Below are 16,037 nucleotides of genomic sequence, written 5' to 3'. Positions count from 1 at the left end.
GCTGAGGCCAGGCAATCGTCCCATCAAGTCCACAGCTCTGCATTAGGGCCCCAGACAAAAGTATTTTTTGAAGCCCCTCCGGGATCCCAGTGCACAGCCAGGGTTGAGAGTCATTATCAGAGTGGATGAAACTGGGGACTCTGTGTGGGTAAAGAGTTGTAGGTGTCCATACTCGGAGGACCACAAGGTCCTAGGAATTTTCTCAGTCCTGATTGGAGACCCTTAGGAGCAAACAATTCTGAAATACCTTAGGAGAATGGCCACACCTAGGTTGTCTTATGGAAACTTGAGTTGAAACAGTCTATAAATGGAATGGGGCAAAGTGTGTGTGTGTGCATGTGTGTGTTCACAAACACAAGTACATATTCTGATCTTCCTCCTCTACAATGAGTGGTTCTATTTTTGTCCTTTCTAGGGCTACAGAACAGGCTACCCGTACCGCCACCCCTTTGTTCAAGAGAAAACCAAACACAAAAGTGAGGTGGAGATCCCAGCCACGGTCACTGCCTTTGTGTTTGAGGAGGATGGTGCCCCTGTCCCCGCCCTGCGACAGCATGCCCAGAAACAGCAGAAGGAGAAGACGCGCTGGCTCAACACGCCCAATACCTACCTGCGGGTCAATGTGGCTGACGAGGTCCAGAGGAGCATGGGCAGCCCCCGGCCCAAGACCACAGTAAGGGGGAAGCCGGGACGGACTGCTGCATTTGTGGGGGTTAACAAGCTTTATAAGGGAGCAGAACAAATGGCCCCAGAACCCAAGGTTGTGCAGCTTCCTCTCAGGGCTTCTTGTGGGGCCTCTGGGAACAACAGCTCAACACTTCCCACCCCTGGCCTGACCACCTCTTTCTTGCATCTCTGTGCTAAATTTTTGGTCTGAGGGGCAAATTTCTCTAGAGGGCAGCTGGACTAGGCTACTGTCCCCTGGAACAAATGATTTTTTTTACTTCTTGGTCTCATGTCCAGAGGGGGTTGCTGGGAAATACCAGGGATAAATATCCAACATTTCAATTGTAAATTTGAGGCAAAGCCAAGAGGTCAGGGGGCTTGTCTCTTGTATTAAGTTACCTTCCCTCTCACTCCTCCTCTTCCTCTCTCACAGACACACAGACTCTCAATTTGATTTTTTGTTAACATGAAAGTAGCTGGCAGCCATACAGAATAGCTCTCCACCAAGCCCTTGAAACTCAAATTGTTATTTAATGCTGAAACCCAAGTGGTCACCTGTCTAAGCTGGTTAACAAGGTTCTGATCCCTACCCTCCAGTGTTTGTTATGACCTAAGGCCTTCTTTGGCAGCCAGGTCATCTGTCACAGCATCAAAGGGGCCCAAGAAGAGAGAACATCTATGAATAATTCTGAACTTCAGCATAGGCTGGTGGGCCCAGATCACAAGGGGTAGGCTACTGGGGAGGGTCTGTGGGCCCTGATCCTCTAACTTACCCACCTGGCCTTGCCTCATACAGTGGATGAAGGCTGATGAGGTGGAGAAATCCAGCAGTGGCATGCCAATCCGGATTGAAAACCCCAACCAATTTGTGCCTCTCTACACCGACCCCCAAGAAGTGCTGGACATGAGGAACAAGGTAAGGTGGAGTCTGTTGGCCTCGTTTTCTCTCATGTCGCAAAGGGATCTCAGTCCTGCAAACACAGGCTGAGTTCCCAGACATGCCCACCTTACTTGCACCCCGGATGTGCCACAGAAAAAAGAATCTACCATATATGGACAATGTTGTGGGCACCATGCCAAGATAGCGAAGAGAGTCCTAGATAGCCCCTCCCACAGCGGGCTGTGGGCATTGCTCATTGGGTATGTCTGCAAGACCCACCCACTACATGAGAGTTTTTATACATTTTATGCCATTTGTCTTATTTTTAAGACTTTGAGAACCTTGATATTTATTTCTGGACCTTCACCTGATAATTCACTCATATTTCTAATGATACTTTAAAACTTGAGCTCTGGCTGCCCACGGGCCAGTAGAGCCCAGAATGGTGTTCAGCCTGTGGCCGAATCTCCCTACAGCATTTGTCTGATTCCTGGGTCACTGCACCGCCCCCCCCCCGCCCCATCAAGATTCAGACTCAGTAGGTGTATGTATGGGGAGGGTCATGAATCTATATTTAAAATACATGTCTCTTGTATTAAGTTACCTTCCCTCTCACTCCCTCTCATGGGCTTCTTAGGAATATTAAAATTTGAGACCCTCCCTCTGTGTCCCCTTCCCTCTTCTTGTCCTCACAGCTGCTTCTCTGATTTAATGAACTTGGTATTTATATGAACTGTGAATTCACTCTGGAACAGACCTGGGGACTTTCTCTTATAGGGGATGGGCTCCCTCACCCTGCAGGGCCCTTCTAGATTCCAGTCACAGACCACACTGGATCCCAGTAGGCCCCCTGACAAGCTCCACACTCTGATGCCGCACCCTCCTTCTCTCCTTTCCACACAGATTCGAGAACAGAATCGGCAAGATGTGAAGTCGGCGGGGCCTCAGTCCCAGCTCCTGGCCAGCGTCATTGCTGAGAAGAGCCGAAGCCCGGTACAGCAGAGTCTGCCCCTGGCTGGAGGGGAGACGTGTTTGCCTTCTGGGGCTTTGGTGCCTGGGGCTGGGCAGCAGGACCTCTGAGTCCTCATGCCCATCCTCCTCTGTGCTCTTGGGCATCCATGCTCTTGCTGCAGAATGGAGGTCCACTCAAGGGGGCTGTGAGGTCCCAGGAGGACAGTGTCTACCTGCCCTCTGCAGGCACTGGGCAGGGAAGCTGCTGTCCAGCTTGTTCTTGGGAGTGTGGCTGGCCAGCTCCATACCTTCCACCCTGGTACCCTGCTCAGGCCTCTGTTAGTACCCTGTGGAGGGCTGGTGGCTCTCAGGTGCACCAGGCTTGCACGACCCTGAGTGTTTCTGACCTCTGTGTGTGGATATGGCATCATCTGGCCAGAGTTCTGGGAAGATGCTCCTGACCCCCAGAGGGTGTGGACACAGGGTGTGCGCTCCTAAAGGGAAGGAAGGGCAGTCAGTTGCCCACACAACCCCACTTAGGTTAAGGAAGCATAAAGTCATTGTTTTGTTTTGGTGTTTTTTTCTTTTTATTTTTTTGTACCAGGGATGCGTAACCACTGAGCCACATCCCCAGCCCTTTTCAGTATTATCATTATTTTTTATTTTGAGAAAGGGCCTCAGTAAGTTGTAGCTGGCTTTGAACTTGCAATCCTCTTGCCTCAGCCTCCCAAGCTGCTGGGATTACAGGCATGCGCCACAGTGCCTGGCAAAGTCATTTTTTTGGTGCTTGAGTGCTTGAGCTAGAATGACATCTTTCTTGTCTAGTGTTTAGCAAGTTCATAATTCTGGCTTGTTTGAAGTCATTGCTGCTCAAGGCAAGGCAGCAATGGGCGTGGCATTTTCTTTAGTAAAAAGTGGGGAAGTCCAGAAAATGTTCTCTACAAAGAAAATTGAGATGATGTGATGGTTTCAGATCAGGCAGCAGCCCACAAGGTGGGGGTTCACTGCCAGGAGAAGTGTGAATGTTACATCCTTACATCCAACTCCCACCCACCCGAATTCAGCCACATGAAGAACACTGAACATGCCACAGGGTCAAGGATGGAAATAGTCTATGATTCTGGGGGAGGTGAAAGGTCAATACAGCAAGCAAAATTGCTGAAAACCAGTCCCTCATCTTAGAATCTGGCTCCTTTGACTGATTCCTGCCATAGGCCTACCTCCGCCTCCCTTTGGGAAGGAGCCCCCTGGGCCTCTTGTCAGAAGACCTGGCTACCCTGGGTTCAGTGCCCCTGGGCTTCACTTTCTTTTGCTCTAGAGCACTGAATTCTTAAAGGCCATGATGAGGATGCTCAATTAGGACGAAGGGCAATGGAGTCTGGATTTTAGTCCCTATTTTGGGCAAGAGTAGCCAAAGGATTCCCGAGGCTCACAGTGTCTGGTTGATTAGCTCTCTAGAGCCAAGGGTCTCACAGGGGTGGTGAAATGGAGCGATTTTGCCAGTGTCCCTGAAGGTACCTGCAGGTTGGGAATCTGAGACTCAGGACCTTTGCCCCTTTGTAACCTTTGACCATGCGCAAAACAGAACTCCTGGCTTGGACTGAGAATGCTGCGGCTGCTGTGTTTGCTGTGTTTACTGCTGTGTGTTGGGTTTGCACTGCTGTTGGGGGGTGGGCAGGGGCTCTGGTGGGGAATGGCTGGCATGAAGCTTGCTCAAGCCAACACTCTGCCTGCTAGGCTTGGGCTTGCCTACTGACTTTGGGCCACTGACTGTACATTTACGTAGTAATGGCTTGGAAGTGTCCGTAGAAGGGATTGCAATAAAGGTGTGTCTTCCTCCTGCTTGGGAGCATCCTTTGATTTTATTTCAGGGGCAAAGAGTGGCCTCCCTGTATTATTCATTCAGGCAGTTGCAAAATCTGGGTCTGGTGATGAGGTAGCAGTGGGGAGGAATGAACAAGCCCTACCACGAGGCCCTGAGCTGTTTCCAAGGAGCTGCATGCCACGCTATGGCTAGCAAGACTGCTGGCAGCCACCTGAGTGTGAAAGGAGGCCCAGGCTCGGGCCCCATCTGCGGCGTTCAGAGAGCGACACACACTCTGTGGTTAACTTTCAGTCGACAGAGAGCCAGCTGATGTCCAAGGGTGATGCGGATACCAAAGATGATTCAGAGGAGACGGTGCCCAACCCCTTCAGCCAACTCACCGACCAGGAGCTGGAGGAGTACAAGAAAGAGGTGGAGAGGAAGAAACTAGAACTGGATGGTAAGTAACCCTGGGGCATCATGGCTTGGAAATCTCCCAGGGGAGAGGGCAGAGCTCAGGACCACCCAGGGAGGACTTCCTGCCCCATCACCAAATAATATTCCACTTATTTATTAATTCCAGTAATGCCTCTGTTGCTCTGTGCTTCACAGTTACATGGTGGCTGCATGACCTCATTTGCCCTTTCACCTCCGTGTAAAGAGTTAGCTTGTGTAAAGTGCTTAGAATAGTGCCTGTAAATATGGCTTAGGTTGGCAAACACCAGCTTAACGTTAGCCGGAATAAGAGTCATAATTATCATTAATGACCTGTCAGGCCTGATGTAAGCCTTTGAGCCTGGCACTTTTATGTCTTTTCTAACTCCTCCTTTATTTCAGAGTCTTCACTCAAACCTGTCTCTCCATATTGACTTCCAGATATGTGATGGGATGCGTGCCCTGGTCCATGCCTGTGTCCCCTCCAGGCACTGTTTCCCTTCGTGCTAGCCTGATCTAAAGTCATCAATACTGCCAGCTCCCTCTCAAATCCCCCTCCAGCCAAGAAGGCCTCCCCGCCACCTTCCCCACTCCAGCCAAATTGAGCCGTCCCCCCTTTTTTTTTTTGCTTTACAAACACCCGGAATCTGAGACATACTTCAGCCCTTGGCAGTGTCCACTAGGGTAAGCTGTCATTCATCAGGGCAGCGTCCTTCTCCGCCACCTCTCCTCACCCAGGGTCCGCCTTCTTCCAAAGCACAAAATGGAAGCTTGCCTGGCTGGCTTGCAGTTCTCATGGACCAACTGGAAGAACAGAAAAATATGGGGCTTGTTATCCCTAGGGATTGTTTGGACAGGACATGTAAATTAGCTGAGTTAACAAAGTAGCTACACACAAAGAAATCACGGGTGTTTTTAAAGGGAGTCAGTGTTTGTTTGGGGCTGGCGCTTGCCCATGGATGTGTCTATCTGGCTGGTCCTCCTCAGAGACAGGACAGAGAGGAGGGGGCATTCTGCTGTCCACTCGGGAATGACCTGTTGCACTGGTACATAAGCTTTGATGAAAGAAACAAGATCACTCTTCTCCCATTTTCCTCCCCAAGGAAACAGCAGAAATAAAAGCTTAGCAGGAGCGGGAGCTTCTGGCTGACCTCAGCCAGGAGGTTCATTTTCCGCCAGGAGGAATGATGACCAATTAGAAAATGGCAGCGTGGCTAACATCCTCTCTCTCTGCCTATCTGGCCAGTATTTGATCCCGGTGCTGAGGTGCTTTTCTGTGTTTTCAGGAGAGAAGGAGGCTGCCACAGAAGAGCCAGGCTCACCTGAAAAGTCGGCACCTGCTTCTCCAGCACAGAGCCCAGTGAAGGCAGAGACAAAGAGCCCAGTGGTCTCTCCTTCCAAGTCTGCAGAGGGTGAGTGGAGCTGAGCAGGTGGGGGTGGGGGGAGCATCCACAAGCTGGGAGAGGTGTCTGCGTGGATGGCAGGACAGCTAGGCACACTGGGCACCTGCCTCTCAACAGGTGTAATACCCCCCCGCAACACACACCATTTGAAAAACTTTCCCCTCTGCTATTTCTAGGAAATCTGAATAATTTTCAGTTTGTTTCATTCATAAACTCTGACAGCACACCTTGCAGCTTAAGCCCTGCCAAGCAAAGCTGAATGAAAGACTGACCCGTAGTCTCCTCAGCTGCAGTGGAGACACAGCTGGCTAGTGGGATTTTGCAGATGTGCTAAGCCCAATTCTCAGACTTTAATGTGCATAGGGGACTCCCTGGGGATCTTGTTCAAATGAAGAGTCTGATCCATTAGGTTTGGGATAGGGCCTGAGACTCTGCATTTCCCAGGGTGAGGCTGATGATGTCATTCTCTGCCTTCACTGGGCTTAGATCCCACCCACAGCAGCTATGAATTAGAGGACCTGGGTGGGCTGGGGCATGGGAGGGCCTGAAGCCTGGAGTTGTAAGAGCTCTCCAGGGGGGTCTAGAACGTAGACTAGTTTGAGAACCACTTCATTAGAGAGACAGTAGTATCGAGAACCCAGTTCTAGAACCATCTGAACTGCTAACTGATAACATCTAAGCTGCTAATTTTACCAAATCAGATAACCTCTCTGTTCCCCCATGTCCTTGTCTGCCAAATGGGGCTACTCTTATTTTCTCCCTATTTAAGGTTCTTGCATGTTTAAAGGAAGTATAGATGAAGACATACTTTGAAAGAATAAAAGCATGCTTTAAATGTAAGCTCTAGTCATGTTATGAATAAGAATATCCATATGGTAGACGCTGATACTGTTAAAGTCCCTCAATCATAAAGGTATCTTTAAGGAGCTCCTGGAATCACTCCAGGATATAAAACACTCCTCCCTGGGTCCCCTGAGACTCCCAGAGACACCACCAGACAGGCTGCCCTGCCATCCAGAGAGCAGGGTGGCAGCTGGGATCTTCTCTCTCCTGGGTAGATGCCACATATGTGGACTCAGATAGAATCCCCACCCCCGCCCACCCCTGAGTTCTCTCCTAAGCCAGTCGGCTCTCTCGAGCACAGGCCCAGAATTGTCAGAGGAAACCCATCTGCTTGAGGCCAGAGCCCCAAGTGGATGTCCCCAGTGGTCTGTGTTCATTGTGTCTCATCATGGTGTCGTGTTGTCAACCTGTCTCCACAACGTCTTCCTTTCTCTTCCCATTTGTGCCTTCATCAAAGGAGTTTCCTCCGATTCTGAATACTTGTCTCTGTAGTAAGTATAGAAAGGCTGTTTACTAACTCATGCCGACACTGGCAACGGGGGAGGGAGGAGTTTTTCAAAAGAAATAGATTTCTCCCAATTTTTTCTTTTGCAACTCACACCCCCGCCTTCCTCGGTTTTTCTGGATATAAAATTCATGACCAGTTCCACCTGCACTATGCATAGACTAGGCTTCCCTGAGGGAGACACAGATGTACACACAGAGCACACACACCCAGAGGCAACAAGCACCTGCGCTGAGGGCTGTGGGGCAGCTCTCCCTGCGGTAGAGTGCCCGTGGCCCTCAGGAGCTCACCTCCGCCTCTGTTCTAGTGCATGAGTACCTCTGAGGAGCTGGTGACCTCTTCTAGGGCTGTGGACCAGAGCCTGAGTGCCCCAAGGGAGCTACCGCATGGGGAGGCACAGAAGGCTGGGCCTGATTAGAGCCCTCAGCACCTATGAGGATGTGTGTACCAGTTGTAGGAAGGAAATCTGAGGCTGGAGAAGAGGCTCATGGTAGGAATGGGACAAAGAGAAGCACTTTGTTATCAGCTCCTGGAAGGGATGGAAGGCAGGAGGGTGTGTGATGGATGGGATAACTGTTTACCCAACTCCTGACATCATACCCACTGTGGCAGGACTCCTCATTCTCTCTGGTCCAAATCCGTGCCCTTGGAGGGGACACTGAGGTTGAGTTGATAGAAGAGTCACAGTCTCTCTGAAGGCACATCTTGTGCCACAGACAGAGCTGAGAAGCATGGCTACCTTGGAGCAGACCCTGCATGATGAAGGCATGAGCTTCAGTTGGGTGGGGTGACCCATGTGAAGTGGGTGGTCAGTCCTTCAGGGCAGACAGGCTGGCATCTGCACTCTCGTATTTAGCTAGCCAGTCAGATCAGGAGTGGTTTTTTACAACCATTTGTCACCGTGCTCTTAAATCCCCATGAGTTACCATAGCGTTATTCCTTATCTGTGTCCCAGATTCCTTCTCCATCAGCTTCTCTGAAGGAGACTCTTTTCAAATCCTCTTCTGTTACATCTGGCCATCTGAGCCATCTTCTCTTTGACTCTTTACTGACTGTCCCCTGTCCCTGCCAATTCCATCCTCCAGCAACCCCTCAGGGCCACTGACTGGGCCAGCAAAGACACAATCCTGTATTTGACATCACATCATCAGCTCTGCCACTGAATAATTTAGTCATCTTAAATATGTCACTTAAAAACACTGCAGATGGGGGAACAACACAAATGCTTGCTCTTCCTAACTCACGGCGCTGTTGCCAGGATAAAAGAACCTAAGGAATATAAAAGTCCTTTGTAAGGTATTTACATAAATTAGGTTTTATTACGTACCATATTCTCTGAATTGTGAGAACTAATATACATCACTTGACTTTTAAGCCTCTAAGTTTTGGGGTAGCACTAGATAGTTATTAAATCATGGCACATAATAGGAACTGGTTTTATGGAAATTAGTTCTCCTGTGGATTGATGGACTTAGCTTGATGGTTCCTCTGCTGCATATGACATCGGGCTGAGGCTGCAGGTGGCTGGGAGCTTGACTAGACTGGAACTTACCTGCTGGTGCACTCATGTGTATGGTACCTTGACAGAGGCCAAGAGAAAACTGGACTCAGCTGGGACACTGGTGTGTCTGGGTCTCTTTTTCCCTTCCTCCCTCTTCCTAACACACACACACACACACACCCTTTCTTCCTTTCTCCCTCCTCCCAATCCATGTGGTTTCAGGGCTTCTCCATGTGGCTTTTCTGTATGTTTCCATCAGGGTCGTTGGACTTTATACGAAACTATAAAAGCAGCAGTTTCTAGTCCTACTTTAGTCTTTGGCATGAGGCTAGCTTTGCAGCACTTTTGTCTTCTAGTGGTTATGGTGAGCCATGGGGCCAGCCTCGACTCAGGGAGGACGGGGTCTACATAAGCACGTGAATACCTGGAGGCATCACTCACAGGGGCCGTGTTTGCACACCAGCTGTACCACACACTGAAAGTATATTCGGGTGTCCAGGGGAGCTTCTGTGTCCTGGCTGTGGAGTGTGCATGGCAGTCACAGAGACTCCACCTGCCCCTGGTTATAAGAAGCTCTACTTTCTCTCCTATCAGGGGTGCTGTCTCAGCCCTTTTGGGGGGTGGGTAGACATGGAAGGAGCTATACCATTCTAAAATCATGTTTCCCACTGTGTGACCCATGGGTCTTTTGCACTAGAATTATCTGAGGACTTGTTAAAAAATGTAAATTTCTTGGCCCACCATCTGTTTCAGTCTTATCATGGAGACAATACAGGGAAGCTGTATTTTCATAGGCTCTCTGCAATTCTTTCACTGATGTTTTTTCAAAAATTGAAACAAGGGCAGAAACACTATTGCAAACCTATCTGTGTGGATAGCATCCAATTTATTGATCTGCCATGGGGCAGTTCTGGCTGTTGGTCTTTGGCTCCCCTGCTCTGTCCCTTGAGCACCCTGTGGGATATTTTGATTGCTGCCACACAATCAGCTCTGTGTTGGCATAGACCACAGATGTTTATTTCAAGGTTTTTATGAACCTTTCTTTTGGTTCTTTATACAGAAGAAGAGCTTTCTCTCAGCAGGAAAACAAAAACAGCAGATGGCAGTCACCAACTTTCTATGCATTTTGGATACAGTTGATGATCTGTCTGGTTGACCCTGAGTTTAGAAGCAAATCAGAAAATTCTGCTTCAGGGCCCTTCCTCTGGTGTCCACCCTCCTGCAGAGAGAGGGCCATTGTAGTTGTGGGGCTGGGGCCAGGGGTCATGGAATTTGACCCTGAGATGTTAGAAGGCCAGGTTCATTAGGCCAGCGAGGAAAGGCATCCTTGCTCCTGTAGTTAGGCGAGGCCTCTGTCCTTCCCCATGTCCTCACTCCAGTGTGTGGGCACAGAAGATTTGGCTGCTGAGGAGAAGCAAGGTATCCTCTGTTGACCTTCATCTGGCCTCACCTGGAAAAAGGCTTGTACATGTTATCACTGAGCTGGATGATGATGGCTGCCAGAGAAGTAAGACAGTCTCTGTCCTGAATGGTCTACTAGGGTGGTAAATGAGGTCTTAGAAAAGATGAGTGATGCATGCAAGTGCAAAATGATTATGTGAACAGTAGGTTTAGAAGAGGGCAAGGTCATTGTCAAATACCAGGCAGATGCACAAGCTGTCTTGAGCCAGACTTTGGGGACATATATACTTGGATTCGCAAATAGTAGTCGGGTAGGCTGTCCAGAGATGGTAACCAGGAGGCAGGGAGAAAGGACATTCTTGGGAGGTGACTGTATAAGAGTTCTCCAGAGAAATGGAATTAATAGGGCATATGTAGACATATAAAAGAAGACTTACTAGGGAATGATTTTGGAGGCTGAGAAGCTTCATGATTGAGTGTCTGCAAGCTGGCAAACTAGGAAAGTCAGTGGCTTTATTCACCCTCAGTCTGAAGGCCTGAGAACCAGGATCTCCAGTGTATGAAGGAAGGAGAAGATGGATGTCCCAGCTCAAGAGGAGAGTTCTCCTTCCTCCACCTTCTTGTTATATTTGGACCCTCAACAGATTGGATGATGCCCAACTTTATTTGATGAGGGTACAACTCCTTTACTCAGTCTACCGATTCAAGTGTTGATCTCTTCCAGAAACACCTTCACAGACATACCCACAAGGATTGTTTTACCAGCTATGTGGGCATTCCTTAACTCAGTCAAGTGGACGTGTAGAATTAATCATCAAAGGGACACTGGTGGACCAAGAGGCAGTGAGTGGATGGAGACTATGGGATAGTGAGAAATCAAATCTGAGAAGCAGGGCATCTAGGAAGCTCTGTACCTCCCTACAGAAGCCTGCCTTCTCTTTCGGAATCTGGAAGTCTTTCAGCCCTCCGTCCTGCAGCCCTGTGGGGTCTGGGAGTAGACCTGGTCTCTGAGTCTAGTCTTGCTCCCAATCATGTGCTATCTCAGTTCCTCCTTGTTCTCTCCAGCTACCTTGTCACCATCCTTAGATATAGCTCCCAGTTTTCCACCCTCTGCCTCCCCCACCATCCCCTATTCCCAGAGTCCCAAGGACCCCACTCAGGAGAGAAAGTCTATGCTTCTTGGCAGATGCTGGAAGGTAAACTCCCACCTGCACCTAGTTCTCGGGGTCTCTCCCAGCCTACTCCCTGAGTCACTAACAGAGGAAGGGTCTAGACTCTCAGAGCCAGTCCTCTCCAGGGACCCATACATGTTTTTGGAGTCCTGTACCACTGCTTCATTTCTTGGCCAACAGAACTCTCACGTGGTCTCTGTCCCTGTAGTTGAGGGAGTGGCGACCTCAGTTTGGCTCCTCCAGCTCCACACTCCATTTGCCACGACCCACGAAACCAATTCACCATCAGAGAGCTGTCTGGGGTCAGAGTGGGTACACTGGGTGTGGCCCTTGTTTTCTACATGGTGAGAAGAACGTGGGTGTGAACCAAGACTCTCACCAGAGGCCAAGGTTGTAGCTGAGGTGGATGGCAGAGCAGGTGTGGGAAGGGAAATGGATGGGGAACGCATGAAGGGCACAGGAAGAGTAAGAATCCTCGTCATCGCCAGGCAGGAAATGACACTAGAACAGAAAGTGGAAGCCCTTCTGATCCACAGTTGTATTTGTGAAGCTAAAAAACAAGTCCCAAAGTCATTTTGAAGAGCACCAAGGATCAAGCTTGAGAATATATCCTTATGTGTCATTCAAGTGGGCACCTGTCGTGAGTCTCTGGATTTAAGTTGCAGAGCCATGGGGTGGGGGTATGAGGGTCCAGGACAATTGGGAATGAAGATGAGGAGGGTCCAGGACAATTGGGAATTAAGATGATGAGGGTCAGGAAGTGTAGCACCTGGGTGGCATTACACGATGGATCCTTAGAAAGCTCAGGGTGGAGTAGACAGGAAATATAATGAGGGGGTGGCTTTGCCTTGGGTAGCATAAATCCATTCACATGTTCATTATTTGCTCATGCGTTCAATTATTCATGGACTCCCACAGCCATTTTCCCAGTATCTTCTAGGAGCTAGTTACATAGATAATTAGACAGTCTTGCCCAAATTTATTTCAGTTCAGAAGAGGAAGAGATAGGCATAAAAAAATCACCCAGGTCTAATAGTTTCATAATTACGGTGATTAAAAATTCTAGTAGTGGAGACAGCAAAGAAGTGGAAATGGGGATCGGGAAGGACCTTAAGGAAGATGAAACATTCAAGCTGACTCTGTGCATGAGGTGAAGGTTGTGGACACAGAGAGGAGAGAGAAGGGCCCTCCAGAGAGCAGAGAACAGGCTGGGGTGGCAGCAGGGGCTGGGAGGCTGAGGAGGCTAAATGGCAGGTACAATGGGGACAACTGATAGACAGAAGGTTGTGTCCAGACTGATGGATGGCATTCAGGAGCATGCCAGGTGATGGCCACAGGAATTCCTGGCAGAGGTGAGGGGACTGGGGCAAGGGCCATGGGAGTCAGGAGCTGGAGAACTGGGCAGCTGGATGATGAGAGGACGTGGGCTGGGCAGTGGAAAGAATGGGAGCCAGTGACCAAAGTCTGTGGTGCCAGGAGGGAATCTTCCAGAAGGCGTTCGGGAGAAGGCTTCCACTTGTCGGTTTCAGAAGTTACCAAAGGCCTCATTACAAGGAGATCTTGCCCAAGCAGTTAATCCAGCCCAGCCTAACTGTCCTAAGGTCCCCCTTCCAGCCCATCTTCCATGTAACCCTCCACATAACCAGACGTGTCCCTGTTCACCCGTCAGAACCCCACGCTTCTCTAGAACGCTTTCTCCACCCACTTCTGTGACCCTGGCTGTCCCTTCCCCCAGAGCCCACATTCCCACATGGAGGACCCTGCGGGGCTGACTTCTTGTGACAACACACTCACCACACCTGCCACGTCCTCCACACACACTCACACTTACACTCCACACTCCCCACACACATGCAGCTCACTTAACCCTCACACCACATGTACTCACACACTCACAGGAGCTCACACCCATGCTACACACGGATGCTCCCTTGAGCTCCGGTGAGAACAACACTGGGCTAGAAGTCAGTGAACCGAGGCTGACCCACCGTTTTACAGCTTTGCTCAGTTTTTAGTTACGAAACAAGGAGGGAGCCAGGTGACCTGTACAGTGCCTTCTACTTCTCAAAATCTGTGGTTTTACATTTCCCCTCCTCCCTCTTGAGCCGGCATTCCAAAGCTTGCATGGAAAGAGGGTGGGCTGTGGGTGGGGAGGGGAGGAAGGGTCACTGGAGGGTTTAGTTCCTGGGGTCTGAGCAGCTCTGCCCTTGCACATGGCACCTGGCCATCCCCGGGTGCCATTAGATGGGTAGATCCCTTATGACTAACCTTTATATCATAGAAATGCAGGGTCCACACCACTCAGGGAATTCCATCCTCCCAGCCTTCTCCTCTCTTCCTCTTGGGAAGATACTTTCCATATTTTCCTAAGCAGCTCGCCTGGTGTAAGAAGTAAAACAAACCTGCAACCTCCATGGTTTTTTTAGTGAAACTGCTCTGCCTTCAGCGATTCTCAGATGCCTCCCCTGAGATGTCCAGGACACATTCCCTCCTTCCATCAGCCTCTCTCCTCCCTCATGTGTGACCCTAGCTCTGTGCCTAGAAATGTCCTGAGCTGAGTCTCTGCTGGGGTTCCTGCCATGTTCTGACCTCCATGTCTGTTCAGTGTGTAGACAAGAGTCCAGGGTCATTGTCCTACCTAGGATGCAGGAGCAGGCCTTGTAGAAAGGGGTGCAGTGTTCGGATGACAGCCTTGTCCTCCCATTTGCCTGAGAGCCCTGTTCTGCATCCCCGTGTCAGTCTGCCTCCCCAACCATTGTTCTAGACTGAACCGGAAGTGTTTTTTTCCCCCAGTGGACATTCTCATCTGAATGAAATCTTACAGTCGTGTCTTTTGTTCTTTTTCTAGAAGATGTTAAGGAGACAGAAACAAGCCAAGCCACCACTGAGCCCGAAACAGCCCAGCCAGAAGGGGTGGTGGTCAACGGGAGGGAGGAAGAGCAGACTGCAGAGGAAATCCTCAGCAGAGGCTTGAGCCAGATGACCACCAACGCCGACACGGACGTCGATACCTCCAAGGACAAAACCGAGTCAGTCACCAGCGGCCCCATGTCCCCAGAGGGCTCACCCTCCAAGTCTCCCTCCAAGAAGAAAAAGAAATTCCGCACCCCCTCCTTCCTGAAAAAGAGCAAAAAGAAGGAGAAAGTGGAGTCCTGATCGGTGGCACCCACGGACTCCCATTTGCATCTTCTCCCTCCTCCCCTCCCCTTCTCCCAATTCTGTCCCTGGAAGCACAGGGCCAAGGAGGGATAGAATAGGACCCGGGATCACACTCAGAGGGGGAACTTGAGATCACCCGACCAACCCCTCATTTTACAGTTACACCAGAGAAATCAGGTGACTGCCCAAGGTCACACAGATAGTTAGCGGCAGAGTCTACACTAGAATTCAGGTCTTCGGACCCCCCGTCTAGTGCTCTTCCACTTTACAACACTGCCTAGTTGTGGGCCACCTTTGTCAGGACGTTGCCCACCAATCTGAGCCCAGGGCAGGAAGGCAAGAAATGGGCTATGAGCTCTCACAGGCTCAGACTAAATCAAACAGGTCGAGACTTCCCCTGAGTAAGGTCCATTTCTTCCCAGAAGGCCCATCTCCTGCAATGGAGATACGGCTGCGTTGAGAAATCTTGCTTCTCTTGTCCATTTTGGGTCCCTACCCTGTTGCTCAAAGTAACGAGACAAGTTGACCTGTCCCCGCCAATAGAAGTTAACCTTTCTTCCCAAGGCTGATGGCTTAGCTTGCACTTCCCCGAACACTACCCCTGAGCTGTCTTCATGGAACCACTTGAACGATGAATAGGAGAGCTGTAAGTGTTGGCCGATGCGAGGGCAAGCCAAGTCAGCCTGACGATCAGGGATGGTCTGATCAGTATCAGAAGCCAGGAACTTGACCTGTTTGTATTGTGCATCTCAAGTGCTTCAAAACTAAAACCAAACTTAGCATAAGAAAATGTCGTCTCATGCTCAGGGCAGAAAAGTGGGGAAATTTAAATCCTCTGTTGGCTTTGCGTTGTATAAGGAGGATCAAGGTGGCACAGGAGATGCTGCCTTTCTAGCTTTGCATGACACACCCAGCAATGCACTGTACCTGCCTCATTCCTGTCCAGCAGCCAGGTGTCCCCTGACCTTCCCTCAAACCCAGAGCACTTGCTCACAGACCAGAGAACTGGCATCTTAGTCTTGGCTTCCTTGGGGTTCCAGATCCAAGTTACTCTGGGTCCAGCAGAGGAGAAACAGAAATGTGTCTTTCAGGATTAATCCTCTTGGACCAGCGCTCAGAGAAATGCTTGGGTGTCCCCAGCCCTGTCGCTCTGTCTATCCTGGGGCCTGGTCATAGCTACAGCTTTTGTTTTAAATGCCAACACTATTTTTTCATGATCTTCTACAGGGCATTGATTCATGAGCATTGTTGACTCCTAGACAATCCATTCTCTTTAAAGCACAGTGTCTTCAAAGAAAATTTCTCTTTTTTGTCCTA

At 49.8% G+C, this 16,037-nt stretch overlaps 1 protein-coding gene across 2 annotated transcripts in view; it reads left to right on the top strand.

Annotated features, from left to right (window-relative positions):
- Add2 (adducin 2) overlaps nucleotides 1-14,717 on the top strand; it is a 38,151-nt gene extending 23,434 nt beyond the window's left edge. Inside the window, exons 9-14 of one of the 2 annotated variants that reach the window (XM_077791813.1) lie at nucleotides 416-673; nucleotides 1,463-1,582; nucleotides 2,450-2,539; nucleotides 4,614-4,761; nucleotides 6,023-6,148; nucleotides 14,413-14,717. In XM_077791813.1, the coding sequence (XP_077647939.1) occupies nucleotides 416-673; nucleotides 1,463-1,582; nucleotides 2,450-2,539; nucleotides 4,614-4,761; nucleotides 6,023-6,148; nucleotides 14,413-14,717 (1,047 nt within the window). Of the gene's footprint in view, nucleotides 1-415; nucleotides 674-1,462; nucleotides 1,583-2,449; nucleotides 2,540-4,613; nucleotides 4,762-6,022; nucleotides 6,149-14,409 lie in introns of both variants that reach the window. The other variant, XM_026405125.2, reaches the window with a different exon arrangement.
- The last annotated feature ends 1,320 nt before the right edge of the window (nucleotides 14,718-16,037 follow it).

Source organism: Urocitellus parryii, chromosome 12 (assembly GCF_045843805.1).
Source record: "Urocitellus parryii isolate mUroPar1 chromosome 12, mUroPar1.hap1, whole genome shotgun sequence".
Classification (NCBI taxonomy): domain Eukaryota; kingdom Metazoa; phylum Chordata; class Mammalia; order Rodentia; family Sciuridae; genus Urocitellus; species Urocitellus parryii.
The sequence above is the reverse complement of the archived record's forward strand: the minus strand, read 5'-3'. Positions and strand labels throughout refer to the sequence as shown.